This window comes from Dermacentor albipictus, chromosome 1, assembly GCF_038994185.2.
Source record: "Dermacentor albipictus isolate Rhodes 1998 colony chromosome 1, USDA_Dalb.pri_finalv2, whole genome shotgun sequence".
In the NCBI taxonomy this organism is placed as follows: domain Eukaryota; kingdom Metazoa; phylum Arthropoda; class Arachnida; order Ixodida; family Ixodidae; genus Dermacentor; species Dermacentor albipictus.
In genome coordinates, this window is record NC_091821.1 from 478,462,337 (window position 1) to 478,476,237 (window position 13,901).

Below are 13,901 nucleotides of genomic sequence, written 5' to 3' on the forward strand. Positions count from 1 at the left end.
CAAGATGGAGCGTGTCCTTAGTGGCACGCGACTTGCATTGAGATGCGGCCGTCGCGGCTAGCTCGCTGGCGATCTCATCACTTACGCTCGAACCAGAGCGCCAAAGCCGCTGAGCCGGCGGTAGGGCCAACGGACCGGGGGGAGCAAAAAATAAGACAAAATAAAGCACGAACAAAGCTTTAAAAGTGATTAAATAAAGCTGTAGTTAGTGACTTAGTGAGTGAATGAGGTGTAGTTAAAGGAAGTGGCAAGCAAGTGAGTAAGTGAAACGGTAATGAAGCAAGTAAAAGTAAAGGGGGCCAGAAAGGAAACAAAAGCCAACACTCGCGCAAACTTTCCAGTTTCGTGGCGTTTGCAAAGAGTTAACCGCCTTGAGCGGTGGGGGTCACCTTGTAGAAGTAGATGAGCGGCCGGACGTCCCCGGGGTAAGCGACCGGGTCGGTGCCGGACAGGGCGTTTCCCAGCAGCGCGTACAGCGAGTGCTGCTGAAGCACCCGGAACTCTCCACCGGGACGGTGGCCGCCGCACACGTGACCGTAGAAGTCGTCGCACGCGTCCACTGACGCATTCGACAGCTTCGCCAGAACGCGCTCGAGCTCCTGCACGGAACGCTTCTCAGTGAGGCACTCGCACCCGCAGCAACGTGCAGCCTCGCAGCGCGGCTAAAGGATTGAAATTAAAATGCCTCGCCCCCTGACAGGGACCCGAATCGCAGCCGCTACAGGGCACGCAGCAGTCCCGCGCATGCGCCTACTTTATTTCTACACAGGCGCAGGCGTAAGCACATTCTTAAGCGCACGCATTGACCACAAGTGCGCCCACGCACTGCGGCGCAATGGCTACTACGCTGTAGCACCGAGATCGGACACTGTTCGACCAAGACCCTTCCATCAGCGTTGTACGAGCGACGATATTCACAGCGTAGCACCCTGATCATCCCTGATGCGCCCCGCTTAGTTTCCGCGAACGTGGACGGGACTCGAGTCAGACTTTCATTCGCGTAACGATGGCGAAGTCAGTGAGCCTTAACCATTCCTTAACCCGTTCGCGTCTGCGGACGGCGCTGAGCCGGCCATGCCAGAAGAGGCCAAAGTGCATCGTGGCCGGCGCTGCGTCGGCCGCCTTTAAAGCGGATGTTTTGACAAGTTTTTGCTTTACATACAGCAGCACACGGCAGGCTGTTTTCAACTTCTTTTAGTTTTCACGCACTAGGGGGGGGGGGGGGTAGGGGGGGAAGGGGGGATGGACATACTTTTCTACACCTTCAGCAGGAGTTGTTAGCAAAACAATGGGAAACTTCCCGTTCGCCAGACTCCGTTCTATTGTTGTAGCCATTGTCACCAGAGTACCAGGCTAGGAAAACGCGTACAGGCTTCCGAATGGGCTCATATTTTTCAGCACATACCACCGAAGACTGCGTAGCATAACCATTAGAGTATGTGCTTAGTTTTCAAGGGCTAAGTCCAAAAGTCTAAGAAGCGTTCTGAGTTCAAAAAACGTAAAGGTGCACTCCATGTCTCTGCACGTTTTGAACTTTCTTTCACTGCATCTTACGCGCAAGACGTTTTTTTTTAATGAACGAGACATTATGTAAATGCGATATCTCTAGCAGATATTAGAGCGATTTTCATACAAACGCGAACATGCTGCACAAAGCAGGAAACTAATAGGAGGCAAGTCTAACATTGTGTCATCTAACATTCGCGAAAGGAGAGGCAAGCGGCGTTCGCCTTGATCAGCATGTGTACGATATCGTGAGTCTTTTCTTCATTTCGTATTCTACTTGGTCGAGTGTTCAAGACGTACGTACATTCTGCACAATTATGTTGACGGCCTCTAACTAATGGCGCGGTCATTACAACACTATTTGAATGGCAGTTCGCAAACATTTATTATTGATACGTGAACTTTCAGCGTACACGTGGGTACTAATAAAAAGCGTTTAACGTAACCTGTGCGAGCGTTCGCTGTGAATTTGCGGAGTTGTGAATTAGCAGACTTTCTGTGCGTGGCGGCTGCGGCTTGACGAAACTAGCGGATTGCGATGAGCTGATATCTTTTGCACTGGGTCTATGGGAAAACAGACCAAATGGTCACACGCTGTTCGTGATATCCGAAAATTCGTCTTAACGGGAGTCTACCGCGCATGCGGAACGCGTGCTCTCATAAAATACATTTCAGCCGATTTCAAATCGTTTTTGCCAGAGCCATAGCCCAGTGCCAAGTATAATGCTAAACGCTGCATCCTAAGCATTGCAGCTGACCTATGTGCTTACCATGCAACCGGAGTTGGTGCAGGACTGCAAAGGGCGCTCCGACGTTCTCCAGGGCTGGGAGTGGGCCAACAGCAGCGCCACCATCAAAACCAGGTAGATTGTGTACACCTGCGCTTAACATGAGGCATTCGCACGATGAACGTTACAAAGAAATCAACGCGGAGAATCGTTGCCACTTCGCTTCAAGCGTACTCTCTTTACAACTCGGCTATTCAAAGTTGCTCGCTTTCTTAGGGACTTGTCACTTGCGTGATAACAACCACACGCTGGGAAAGAAAAGCAATCTTACTTCGTCAGGAGAGCGATATGTGGCCGCTTCATCATCAGCCTAGTTACGCCCACTGCAGGGCAAAGGCCTCTCCCATACTTCTCCAACTACCCCGGTCATGTACTAATTGTGGCCATATTGTCCCTGCAAACGTCTTAATGTCATCCGCCCACCTAACTTTCTGCCGCCCCCTGCTACGCTTCCCTTCCCTTGGAATCTAGTCCGTAACCCTTAATGACCATAGGTTATCTTCCATCCTCATTACATGTCCTGCCCATGCCCATTTATGTTTCTTGATTTCCACTAAGATGTCATTTACCCGTGTTTGTTGCCTCACCCAATCTGCTCTTTTCTTATCCCTTAACGTTGCACCTATCATTCTTCTTTCCATAGCTCGTTGCGTCGTCCTCAATTTCAGCACAACCCTTTTCGTAAGCCTCCAGGTTTCTGCCCCGTACGTGAGTACTGGTAAGACACAGCTGTTATACACTTTCCTCTTGGGGGATAATGGCAGCCTCCTGTTCATGATTTGAGAATGCCTGCCAAACGCACCCCAGCCCATTCTTATTCTTCTGGTTATTTCAGTCTCATGATCCGGATCCGTGGTCTCTACCTGCCCTAAGTAGATGTATTCCCTTACCACTTCCAGTGCCTCACTACCTATCGTAAACTGCTGTTCTCTTCCGAGACTGTTAAACATTACTTTAGTTTTCTGCAGATTAATTTTCAGACCCACCCTACTGCTTTGCCTCTCCAGGTCAGTGAGCATGCATTGCAATTGGTCTCCTGAGTTACTAAACGAGGCAATACCATCAGCGAATCGCAAGTTGCTAAGGTATTCTCCATCAACTTTTATCCCCAATTCCCACTCCAGATCTCTGAATAGCTCCTGTAAACATGCTGTGAATAGCACTGGAGAGATCATATCTCCCTGTCTGACGCCTTTCTTTATTGGGATTTTGTTGCTTTCTTTGTGGAGGACTACAGTGGCTGTGGAGCCGCGATAGATATCTTCCAGTATTTTTACATATGGCTCATCTACACCCTGATTCCGTAATGCCTCCATGACTGCTGAGGTTCCGACTGAATCAAACGCTTTCTCGTAATCAATGAAAGCTATATATAAGGGTTGGTTATATTCTGCACATTTCTCTATCACTTGATAGGAATATGGAATATGGAATATGGAATATTCCATATGGAATATGGAATATGAGTAGCCTTTACGGAATCCTGCCTAATGCTTTGGTTGACAGAAGTCTAAGGTGTTCCTGATTCTATTTGCGATTATTTTACTAAATACTTTGTAGGCAACTGACAGTAAGCTGATCAGTCTATAATTTTTCAAGTCTTTGGCGTGCCCTCTCTTATGGATTAGGATTATGTTAGCGCTCTTCCAAGATTACGGTACGCTCGAGGTTATGAGGCATTGCGTATACAGGGTGGCCAGTTTCTCTAGAACAATATGACCACCATCCTTCAACAAATCTGCTGTTACCTGATCCTCCCCAGCTGCCTTCCCCCTTTGCATAGCTCCTCAGGCTTTCTTTACTTCTTCTGGCGTTACCTGTGGGATTTCGAATTCCTCTAGGCTATTCTCTCTTCCACTATCGTCGTGGGTGCCACTGGTACTGTATAAATCTCTATAGCACTCCTCGGCCACTTGAACTATCTCATCCATATTAGTAACGATATTTCCGGCTTTGTCTCTTAACGCACACATCTAATTCTTGCCTATTCCTAGTTTCTTCTTCACTGTTTTTAGGCTTCCTCCGTTCCTGAGAGCCTGTTCAATTCTATCCATATTATAGTTCCTGATGTCCGCTGTCTTACGCTTGTTGATTAACTTAGAAAGTTCTGCCAGTTCTATTCTAGCTGTAGGGTGGAAGGCTTTCATACATTGGCGTTTCTTGATCAGATCTTTCATCTCCTGCGATAGTTTACTGGTTTCCTGTCTAACGGCGTTACCACCGACTTCTGTTGCGCACTCCTTAATGATGCCCATGAGATTGTCGTTCATTGCTTCAACACTAAGCTCCTCTTCCTGAGTTAAAGCCGAATACCTGTTCTGTAGCTTGACCCGGAATTCCTCTAGTTTCCCTCTTACCGCTAACTCATTGATTGGCCTCTTGTGTACCAGTTTCTTCCGATCCCTCCTCAAGTCGAGGCTAATTCGAGTTCTTACCATCCTATGGCCGCTGCAGCATACCTTGCCGAGCACGTCTACATATTGTATGATGCCAGGGTTCGCGCAGAGTATGAAGTCGATTTCATTTCTAGTCTCACCATTCGGGCTCCTCCACGTCCACTTTCGGCTAACCCGCTTGCGGAAAAAGGTATTCATTATCCGCATATTATTCTGTTCTGCAAACTCTACTAATAACTCTCCCCTGTTATTTCTAGACCCTATGCCATACTCCCCCACTGACTTGTCTCCAGCCTGCTTCTTGCCTACCCTGGCATTGAAGTCGCCCATCAGTATAGTGTATTTTGTTTTGGCTTTACCCATCGCCGATTCCACGTCTTCATAAAAGCTTTCGACTTCCTGGTCATCATAACTGCATGTAGGGGCATAGACTTCTACCACCTTCAATTTGTACCTCTTATTAAGTTTCACAACAAGACCTGCCACCCTCTCGTTAATGCTATAGAATTCCTGTATGTTACCAGCTATATTCTTATTAATCAGGAATCCGACTCCTAGTTCTCGTCTCTCCGCTAAGCCCCGGTAGCACAGTACGTGCCCGCTTTTTAGCACTGTAGATGCTTCTTTTGTCCTCCTAACATCACTGAGCCCTATTATATCCCATATACTACCCTCTAATTCCTCCAATAACACTGCTAGACTCGCCTCACTAGATAACGTTCTAACGTTAAACGTTGCCAGGTTCAAATTCTAATGGCGGCCTGTCCGGAGACTTAGGAGACGATAGGAGCCGCTTAGGAGACGATAATTCTGACGTGAAGCGCAGGTTGTTAAAACAGCAGGCGCATATCACACATGACCTCCCATACCACCAGGCTGCACGTATATAGCGCGGTGCTCACACGACCCCATTAACAAATTCACATCAAAGACATCGAAGGCCCTGATAGTAGAATATGTCTCAAACAGGGCTTGCTAAACGTCCTAGCGATGCTGCACCGAGTTTTGTGCCTTTTTGCACGCGAGTTCCGGTCGCTCTCGGCCACTCCCCACCGCGATGCCCCACGTGAGGATGGCGAGCAATAAAGCCTCTCACTTCTTAGCTTGTCGTCGGCGACGCGCATTTAGTGATGAGATTTCAGGGAATCAGCGAACGGGAAAAAGCCAAGGCGCGGCGCAAGAAATGCAGGAACATGAGACTACGGTTCGCTTTCGAGGATTAATTATCTAGAAAAGATAATGAGAGCGGATGATTTCCTTTCTTTCGTCCTTTCTTTCTTCCGTTCTCTTTTCTTTCTTTCCTTCCTTCCTGTGTTTATTTCTGTTGTTGTTCCTCAATTTGATAGCCTCTATGATGAACTTTTGGCATCGACAACTTCTGCGTCGTATAAATTGTCAGTCGATCTCTAAGAGCCAGCTGAAGTTTCCGATCTGTCCAGCAGGTCCGCTCCTTCTTGTACTTAGTGTAGTTTTTTAGCTCCCAGTTGTCTCAACTGAAGATGTGCAGGATTCGAAAAGTTTGAGCAGAGCTTGCCGGGAGATATAATCTTTTTCTTCACGCTTACCGACTTGCCATGTTAATGCGCAAGAACTGTATGCGATTTATCACCTGGCCGCTTTTCCAGCGACACAGCCGGTTTTTCCATCATAATCCCGGCTGCCGGTTCGATCCCCACAGTGACATGCCGCCTGCCCCTTCTAAACTGGCACATTCGCAAACACTCTCTCGGGCGTTCCATAGATACCCGACAACCGAATATTTGCAAGGACTTCCATTCCTAATTCCTTAAACTCGATCTTCACTGGTTTGTTACGATGCTGAACTGCCCACCTCTCATTTTCTAAACCGATCCTCTGCTTCTCTCTTATACATTGTCTTTGCAATCACCCACAGATTGCGCTTATCGCAACAGCTGGCACGACCAATGTTGTGCGACATGAGCAAAGAGGGCGCACGCACTTTCTTCTCCAGTCCCCACATCGTCTGGGACTACGTAATCGACAATTTTCCAACTTTTATATAAAGCAGTCTAACAAATATTTAAAATAAACCTTTCCAAGAAAGTGTGGACCTACAGAGTGCCAGTAGGAAGTGCTACCTCCCGTTCCCTCCGCCGAGCTTCTTTTTTTTTTACTACTTCAAAAAGAAAAAGCACAGTAGCAGTTTACAAGCAATATGAGTTTTAGGTACGCACACAGTTAATACTCAGGCAGGCAAACGCATCTACCAAGCAAAGATATACACTCATGCTGCGGTTCTTGAGCCGTGTTTCCACAATGTACATATAGGCCATAGTATCCCGTAAAGACAACTTCGTTGATCCCGGGGTTGCTGATGCCCATCGCACATCCTACTTTTGCAGAGAGAGAGAGAAAAACTTTATTGGTTCTATCAAGGAGGTTAGCGGTGAGCCGTCTTGCGCTTGCTGCCTGGCTTCTCAGCATGGGTGTGCCCCTATGCCAGGGCTCCACTGAGCCTGGCCACTTCGCACGCGTGCTGCACGATCGCCCTTTGGGCGGTGAGCTCGCTGCTGGTGAGCAGGCCCTCCCATTGCTCCGCACTCGGGTTTTTATGTTTATGGAATGTGTAGTTATGCTTACATTCCCGTGTTATGTGGTAAAGAGTTGGTATTTCTCCGCACCATGGGCAGGAGTTTCTGTATTGTGTCGGGTACATTTTACTTAATATGTGTAGATTATAGAAAGTTCCGGTTTGTAGCCTTCTCCAGTCGGCTGCTTCCTGTTGTGTAAGCAGTGTGTGTGGCGAAACTACGCAGGTCAATCAGCAAGAACATTTAATTTCTGTCTCCCTCTTGATCAAGCCTAGTCTACTTTTCTGTGAAAATGCAGCTGGTCTCCGGCTTGTTTTTCCTGCGTGATGTTGAACCTCCGTTCCTGCGAGACATGCTGCAGCTTCGAACCGTCCAATACGTTCCCGACCTGGTTGTGACATCCACGTTTGCGCATGTACCAGATGCCTCTTGGGGTCTTCTTAAAGGTGTTGTTGAGACGTTCCGTTCTTGGAAAGTTCGTTTCAGCACGAAGTATATTTGTAGTGTCTCTAGAAAAGCACTGTTTGTCGCTATGGTAGATGCGCCGTTTCCGGCATCTCATTATCGCGTCCCCTATACATGAGATGTGGATACCATGAAGTGTTCAAACGCGTCCGCCGAACGTACTTGCAACCAGGCATTAAATCGTTTTTCTTCAAGTTGCGCTCAGCAACCCTCCCAGTAACGACATATGATTGCAGGCGAGAGGTCGCTATGTTCCATGGTCAACATATTGCAGCAGAGAGCACTGCACGTGCAAGTTACGAGCACTCTAGCGGGGCGCCCTTCGAAGCGCCTCATTGCAGCGCCGTTAGAAGAGCGCCAGCAGCACTGTCTCGCGCGTGGCGAGACAGCGCGCATCCCTCGTGCACGTGACAGCGCACGTGAAAGCGCCCGAGTGTACCCGTCCAATGAAAACTCAGGGCGTAGCTCCTGGTCATGGGGGCTCGAGAGAAGATTGTTTGGTGTAGAGACGTCTGCGTGCCCTGTTGAAAAGGCTCCGGTTGACTCTTCTTGCAAATTGTGTACAAGTGTTTAGCCTTTAGTTTCCGGGCATGAGTTCGCCCACAATAAACCAGTTTGCTTACTCTGCGTCGTTGAAGAGTGCAGCAATACAGCAGGCTATGTCCACGTGAAGAGAATATAGAACGTTGCTTCATAGACTGCAGGGATGCTATATTTTTCTGGGACGCCCTTAATAGAACCCTGAAGAAGGACGCTAATGTAACGCCATTCTCAATTCGGTTTTCGCCTTTCAATGATCCCGAAGATGTCCGTCCGCTCAGCCGACACAACCGTAGAGAATAATACCGCATTTTAAGAGTACACTAGCGCCTGTAGTTGTTCTGATAGGCTGACTCCACGCTTTCCATTGCTTCACTTTATCTATAAATCAGTACCGAGGCGAAACAATCGAAGCGAAGCTAGCAGTAAGATCTGAAAGGCAGGAAGGAGAGCAGAGGACAAAGTAGTCGTGTCTTTTCACTTTACGACCGGGCGTACCATCTCCGCAGTAAATTCTGCGCTCCTATCGGTAGTAGATCAATCTGTGTGCACTTGAGTATGTTTATTCTAACGCGTACTGCATGAAACAGCGCAACACTTATTGCGCATAATATTGCGTCGGTCCCGACGCTACACCAGAAAGCGCATGCACCTGAAGAACGATGATTAGCTGACGAGCTATGATCCTCTGGCGATTGGCAGCTGTTATATAAAATGACACCGAGGTCAAGAAATTCGGCGGAACTCATCCCACGAGGACGATGACTGTCGATGGTATTAATGCGCTTAGCATTGAAGGAATATAGCGACAACGTATTGCCAACATCGGAACTCTTTATGTATGAGGCGCGTACTGGAGCGGGCCTCCACAATGCACGGCGCACTGGTGCATGCGCTGAGAAATGCATCATACAGCAACCAGGCTCCTTTCTCGCGCTTCTTTCTGGACAGGCTGCGCCGCCTAGTAGCGCTGCCGAAAAGTACGCACATGGCTTCCTAGATGCGTGGCACGATGTTGCGTGCGAACATTATTGCCTCTCTAGCCACACATCCACAGGTACATGGTCAGTTGGCTCCCTTTTAGGTTTTTCACTTTTGGCTAAGCGAGGGCTGCCACAGCCAGCCAGAGCGCCTTCGTTTTTCTCGGCTTGCTCCTCCCACCACGCGTAGCACTTCCGCCGCGTGTTCATTTTATTCGGGCTAGACAATCCTGGCTACCCGCGGGCTGCCAGAACCAGCCAGGATGATTTTGGTCTGACTGCTCTCTTGAAGTTCCGTGGCTAGGAGACGACAAAAAGGTGCGACATGAGTGCTCGCCGCCATCTTTGTGGAGACGACGGATTGCAAGACGGGCGCTTGAGACTTTTGCCTTCCTCAGTTAGCTGGCTACGATGACCTTCAGATTTCATTACTTCTAGCGTTATCTTCTAGCGTTCTAAAGCACCGTTCCGCCTTGCGAGGCGGTGTGATACGAGCGGTGGCGAACCATTTGAACATGTTTTTGTGTACGAGAGGTTGTGTGTGTCGTGAACATCTGCCTCGTGTAGTATAAAAAATCACCGATGAATACGATACTCCTTAAATTAAAATTGGAGCCCTTGTGCCAAACACCCTAATACAATATATATTGACTGGCGTGGACAATCTTTCTCGTGCGGCACGTTGCAAACGAAGCGAAGTGTATCGCGACTGCCTCGCTAATCGGGACATCGCGAGAGGCAGCGCGTGGGTGATGTGTGGGCGCAATTCATAGCAGCCGCCGCAGACAGACCTCCGCTCATGCAACACTTTATTTTCATATGTCTGACGCACGCTACTCTGGCGCCATCTCGCAGCCATTGTTGCCGCAGAGCCGTCTGGCGCGGCACTACGCTTTCCTTCTTACGTTTTCGCCATACCCTCCTTCTCCGCTTTGCTGCTCGCGCTCTCTTCGCTATCGCCGTCTTTCATCAGCCACTGCGTTCCACGTTCGCTCTTTCATCCTTCGATGTGCTTCACTACGGGCTGCAAGAACAGGTTCATGGAAAAAAATAAAAGTGGAATAACCCATGTGTAGAGAAAAGACCCACCCGATGCGTCGTTCAAAAAAGCAAATATGGCAACAATGTAGCAGTAAGCTATTAGACACAATAAAAATTTAAGTGAAAAGGTCAAGGCAACTTAAAAGGAACCTCAGGTGATGTGGGCGGCAAAACTGGCAATAACGCTTTAGGTGGGGGGATGTAGGCTACGGCGTCGAGAGGGGGGGGGGGGCTGTAAAACTTCGATTGGGCTCGGGCCCCTGAGCGTGTAACGGACGAGATGACTTAGTCTCCACGTGACCTCCCTCTACGTCACTCTCTGTAAATCAGCCAGCGCTGACGTCACATGAGAGGTACCCTTATCTACAATAGGTGGCGCCCCTACGTTCTTTTCCTTTTCATTTCCCTGCTTACGAAACTTGTTATCGTTACGAATGACGAATTCATTACTACAGAAGCCTAATCTTTAAAGCTAGCTCGGACCAATCTCGACAGTTCGCGTATATTGATCCTTTGCCCCAGTGTCCTGCTCTCGTTCGGGTGTGAGTAGACGCGTGCCGGGAGCCCGCCACGGGACGTGTTCGTGCCTGCCAAAAGACGTGCCAGGACGGCTTGTACAGGCTGCAGGTGTCCCGCGGGTACGAGATGTCCCAGCTGGTGGGCAGCGAGGGGTTCACACGGCTGCTGCCCCCGCCTTCGTCGCCGCTCCAGAGCACGGCCAACCGCGGACTCGGCTGGGGCTCGCCGGGGGAAGGCCCGTGGCTGCAGTGTGGAAACCCCGTCTCATAAACAGAAGCACAAAAAAAGCATGTGACAGTTCCGCCCGAAGGGAAAGGGCGAAGCATTGACAGCGACAGCAAGGTTTAGCGTTGCGCTCAAACTTCTCGCACGGTGGTCCAATTAAACGCGAGAAATCAGTTCTGCGGAAGCCCGCAACGTGGAGGAAGGTTCGTGAATAGGGCAAATGAAGTTATGGAAATATTTTTCTTTTCCGTAGCTATTGACCGCTCATGATGATGACGATGATGATTTATTGCAAGCCCTTTGAACTGGGGCGCTGACCAAGAGTCTCTTAGCCTGCTTGAGTTAATCAGGTATGCTATACATACTTTCAATTCTAGTATTTTGTATACATCTCCGTAATATTTCTTATCTTCCTCAAAACGTCTCTATCTACCTTTTGCCGCTACCTATGGCTGTAACAGTTCCGGCAGAATCAATTTCTTCCCTACTTTTATTGCGATACTAATTGTATAGGCACTCCATGCGCACTTTTGCCGTCGTCGTGATGTTTCGTATAAAATCCAAGGGCGATAGCACCGTCGCCGCGCGTCGTACTGCATGTGCGAGTGAAAGCACGCGAGGAAGCCGACGTTCGTGGCTCAATCTCGCGCGCGAAGAAAGCGAAGACGAAACGCGCCGTTTACCGTCGCGCTAGCGCGAAATGCCGTGGGGGGATGGGAGGGGGGTCGGCGTTGCGCTCCGGCAGCAACTGCGGTTTTCGCCAGCGATCGATCTTGCGCGCCATATATGGAGGAAAGCGGAGAGGCAGCACAGGAGGGAGGGGGGGGGGGGGGGGGCTTCGACCTCCCAACAACCGCGTACTTTGCACGGCCGCGCGCGCCGTATCTTGCAATGGATCTGCAGACGCCTCATAGCTTTGTGCGCGGTGTGTTCTCGCTGCTCTTGTCTTGAAGCGATAGACCGCACGAAGCTCACTTCGCTCGCTGCAGCTGCCGCGCTTGCTCACACCAACGTTTTGAGCCGAGTGTCCACGCTTATCGATTGTGATGGGTTCATGTTTGCTTGAGCGCGCTGACACCATGCCTGTGAATACAGTTAGTAAACGAGCGTTTCCAAGTTTATACGGCCGATAAAACTACTATCCTTACTTCGTATAGATGTCTACTAATGCGCTATCGCAATCCACCCTTTCGGGCGAAACTGCGACTTTTTTTTGACCAACCCTCTAAACGTCTCTTGCTTATCTCGACCGCTGAACGGTTGATGCTTCCGTCCACTTGGGATCGAGCACAGCCGCCGCCTCGCGGGTGCTGGCTGAACCACGGATAGTTTGTGCCGCGCGTCGTCTGGCCCAGCGTGTTTACACTTGCGCGTAGCGCTCGCATATGTTTAGAGATAATTTCTTCCGTGGTTCTAGCGCGGCCGAAAAACTGGTTCGCGGTGTGGAGTTGTTAGCTGGACGAAAACAGCAGCCAATATTAGCTGAAGTAAAACAACTTAATGATATTAGCCTCTAAGATAAATACAACTTGGCGCGTAACCATGCAAGGGCAGTTTCGAATTATGCATTTTTAGTGTTACTGTGATAAAAATGTTCTCCTTTGAAGGAACGTGACTTTCCTGATTACGTACCATAACTCGCAGTGGCCTAGCTTGTTTGAATGAACTCATTAACGGTTTGTGTTTAACAGCGAAATAAAAAAATGGAGATGCATGCCTAAATATAGGCGATGTAAAGTGCGCATTACCTTGCTAATTCAAGTTCGTTGTGCAGGGATGATAGCTGTTTTCTATACCCAGTTCAAGATTCGTCGGTAATGCATAATGCAATAATAATTAACTTGCACAACAATTTTGCCAGAGCTGGCGCCACGGCCAACGAAGTACTGAAACACACACTGTTTGCCCAAGTGGATGACCGATCCCCACTAACGCGGAGACGGTGCTGCCACCTGTCGCGCGATGTCGCGGCGAGTGCGCGGGGTGCGACATATCGCGACGCGGCACGCAGGGCAACTCCTGCGGGGCAGAAGTAACAGCGCCCAGGCGGAAACCAGGCGTCTCACATGATGATGATGATATTTATGATTGTGCTGCTGCTGATGATGGCTTCTATTGACACCCCCTTCGAAAAGTGGCGTCAATTAGCCTGCTTGAGCCAATCTCATATTACGTACGTGCATATCAGTCCAGCATTTTTTAAAGCGAAGCTTTCTTTGCCTTCTCCGACTTTCCCACTGCTGCTGCTGCTGCTGCTGTGGCTGCTGCTGACTGGCACACCGCATCGGGGGGAGGTTCAGAGCGTGTATGTAGATGACAGGAGCGAGGTAGAGAAGAAAGGCGACGCGAAAAACTCGTTTGGACCCAACCGCGTTGAATGCACACTATGCCCTCTCAAGCTTCCCGGTTGTCGCCACATTAGCATCTTGACAGCTGTAATTATGCGCAACTCCCCGCAAGCACTTACCTTTCTACTAATGTGCGAGTCCAGAGGGAAGCTAGATAGAATGAAAGCAGGGGAGAGGAAACAGTTCTCATACAAGAGTGGGGGGAGGTGACGTGAGCAGGCAAGGAAACTCTACTACGACAGTGGTACGGTACAGTACGTTTCTGCTATTTCTGAAAAATTAACACCATGTAAATATGTCAAGCGGACAACTTACGCAGGGCGTGCAGAAGCAGTGCCGCATTAATTAGAGCGCAATGCAGTGTCCAGGCGACACTACGGAAGCGGTTGATCGTCAAATGAACACTTCTGTGCCCGCCGCGGTGAATTTCCGGCTATGGCAGTACTAGAGGTCGCGGACTTGATCCTGACTGCGGCAGCCACATTTCGACGGGTGCGAAATAGAAAAACGCACGCGCACTTATATTTTGGGACACCTTAAA

General features: G+C 49.3%; 1 protein-coding gene across 2 annotated transcripts in view; it reads right to left on the reverse strand.

Moving 5' to 3' along the window:
* LOC139059566 (uncharacterized) overlaps nucleotides 1-13,901 on the reverse strand; it is an 89,422-nt gene that overhangs the window by 63,882 nt on the left and 11,639 nt on the right. For both annotated transcript variants that reach the window (XR_011514199.1, XM_070538005.1), the window contains exons 3-5: nucleotides 10,856-11,030; nucleotides 2,277-2,384; nucleotides 390-599 (exon numbers count right to left, since the gene is read on the reverse strand). Coding sequence is in view for 1 of the 2 variants with exons in the window: in XM_070538005.1 (XP_070394106.1) it covers nucleotides 390-599; nucleotides 2,277-2,384; nucleotides 10,856-11,030 (493 nt within the window). In the remaining variant the exon portion in view is untranslated. The remainder of the gene's footprint in view (nucleotides 1-389; nucleotides 600-2,276; nucleotides 2,385-10,855; nucleotides 11,031-13,901) is intronic.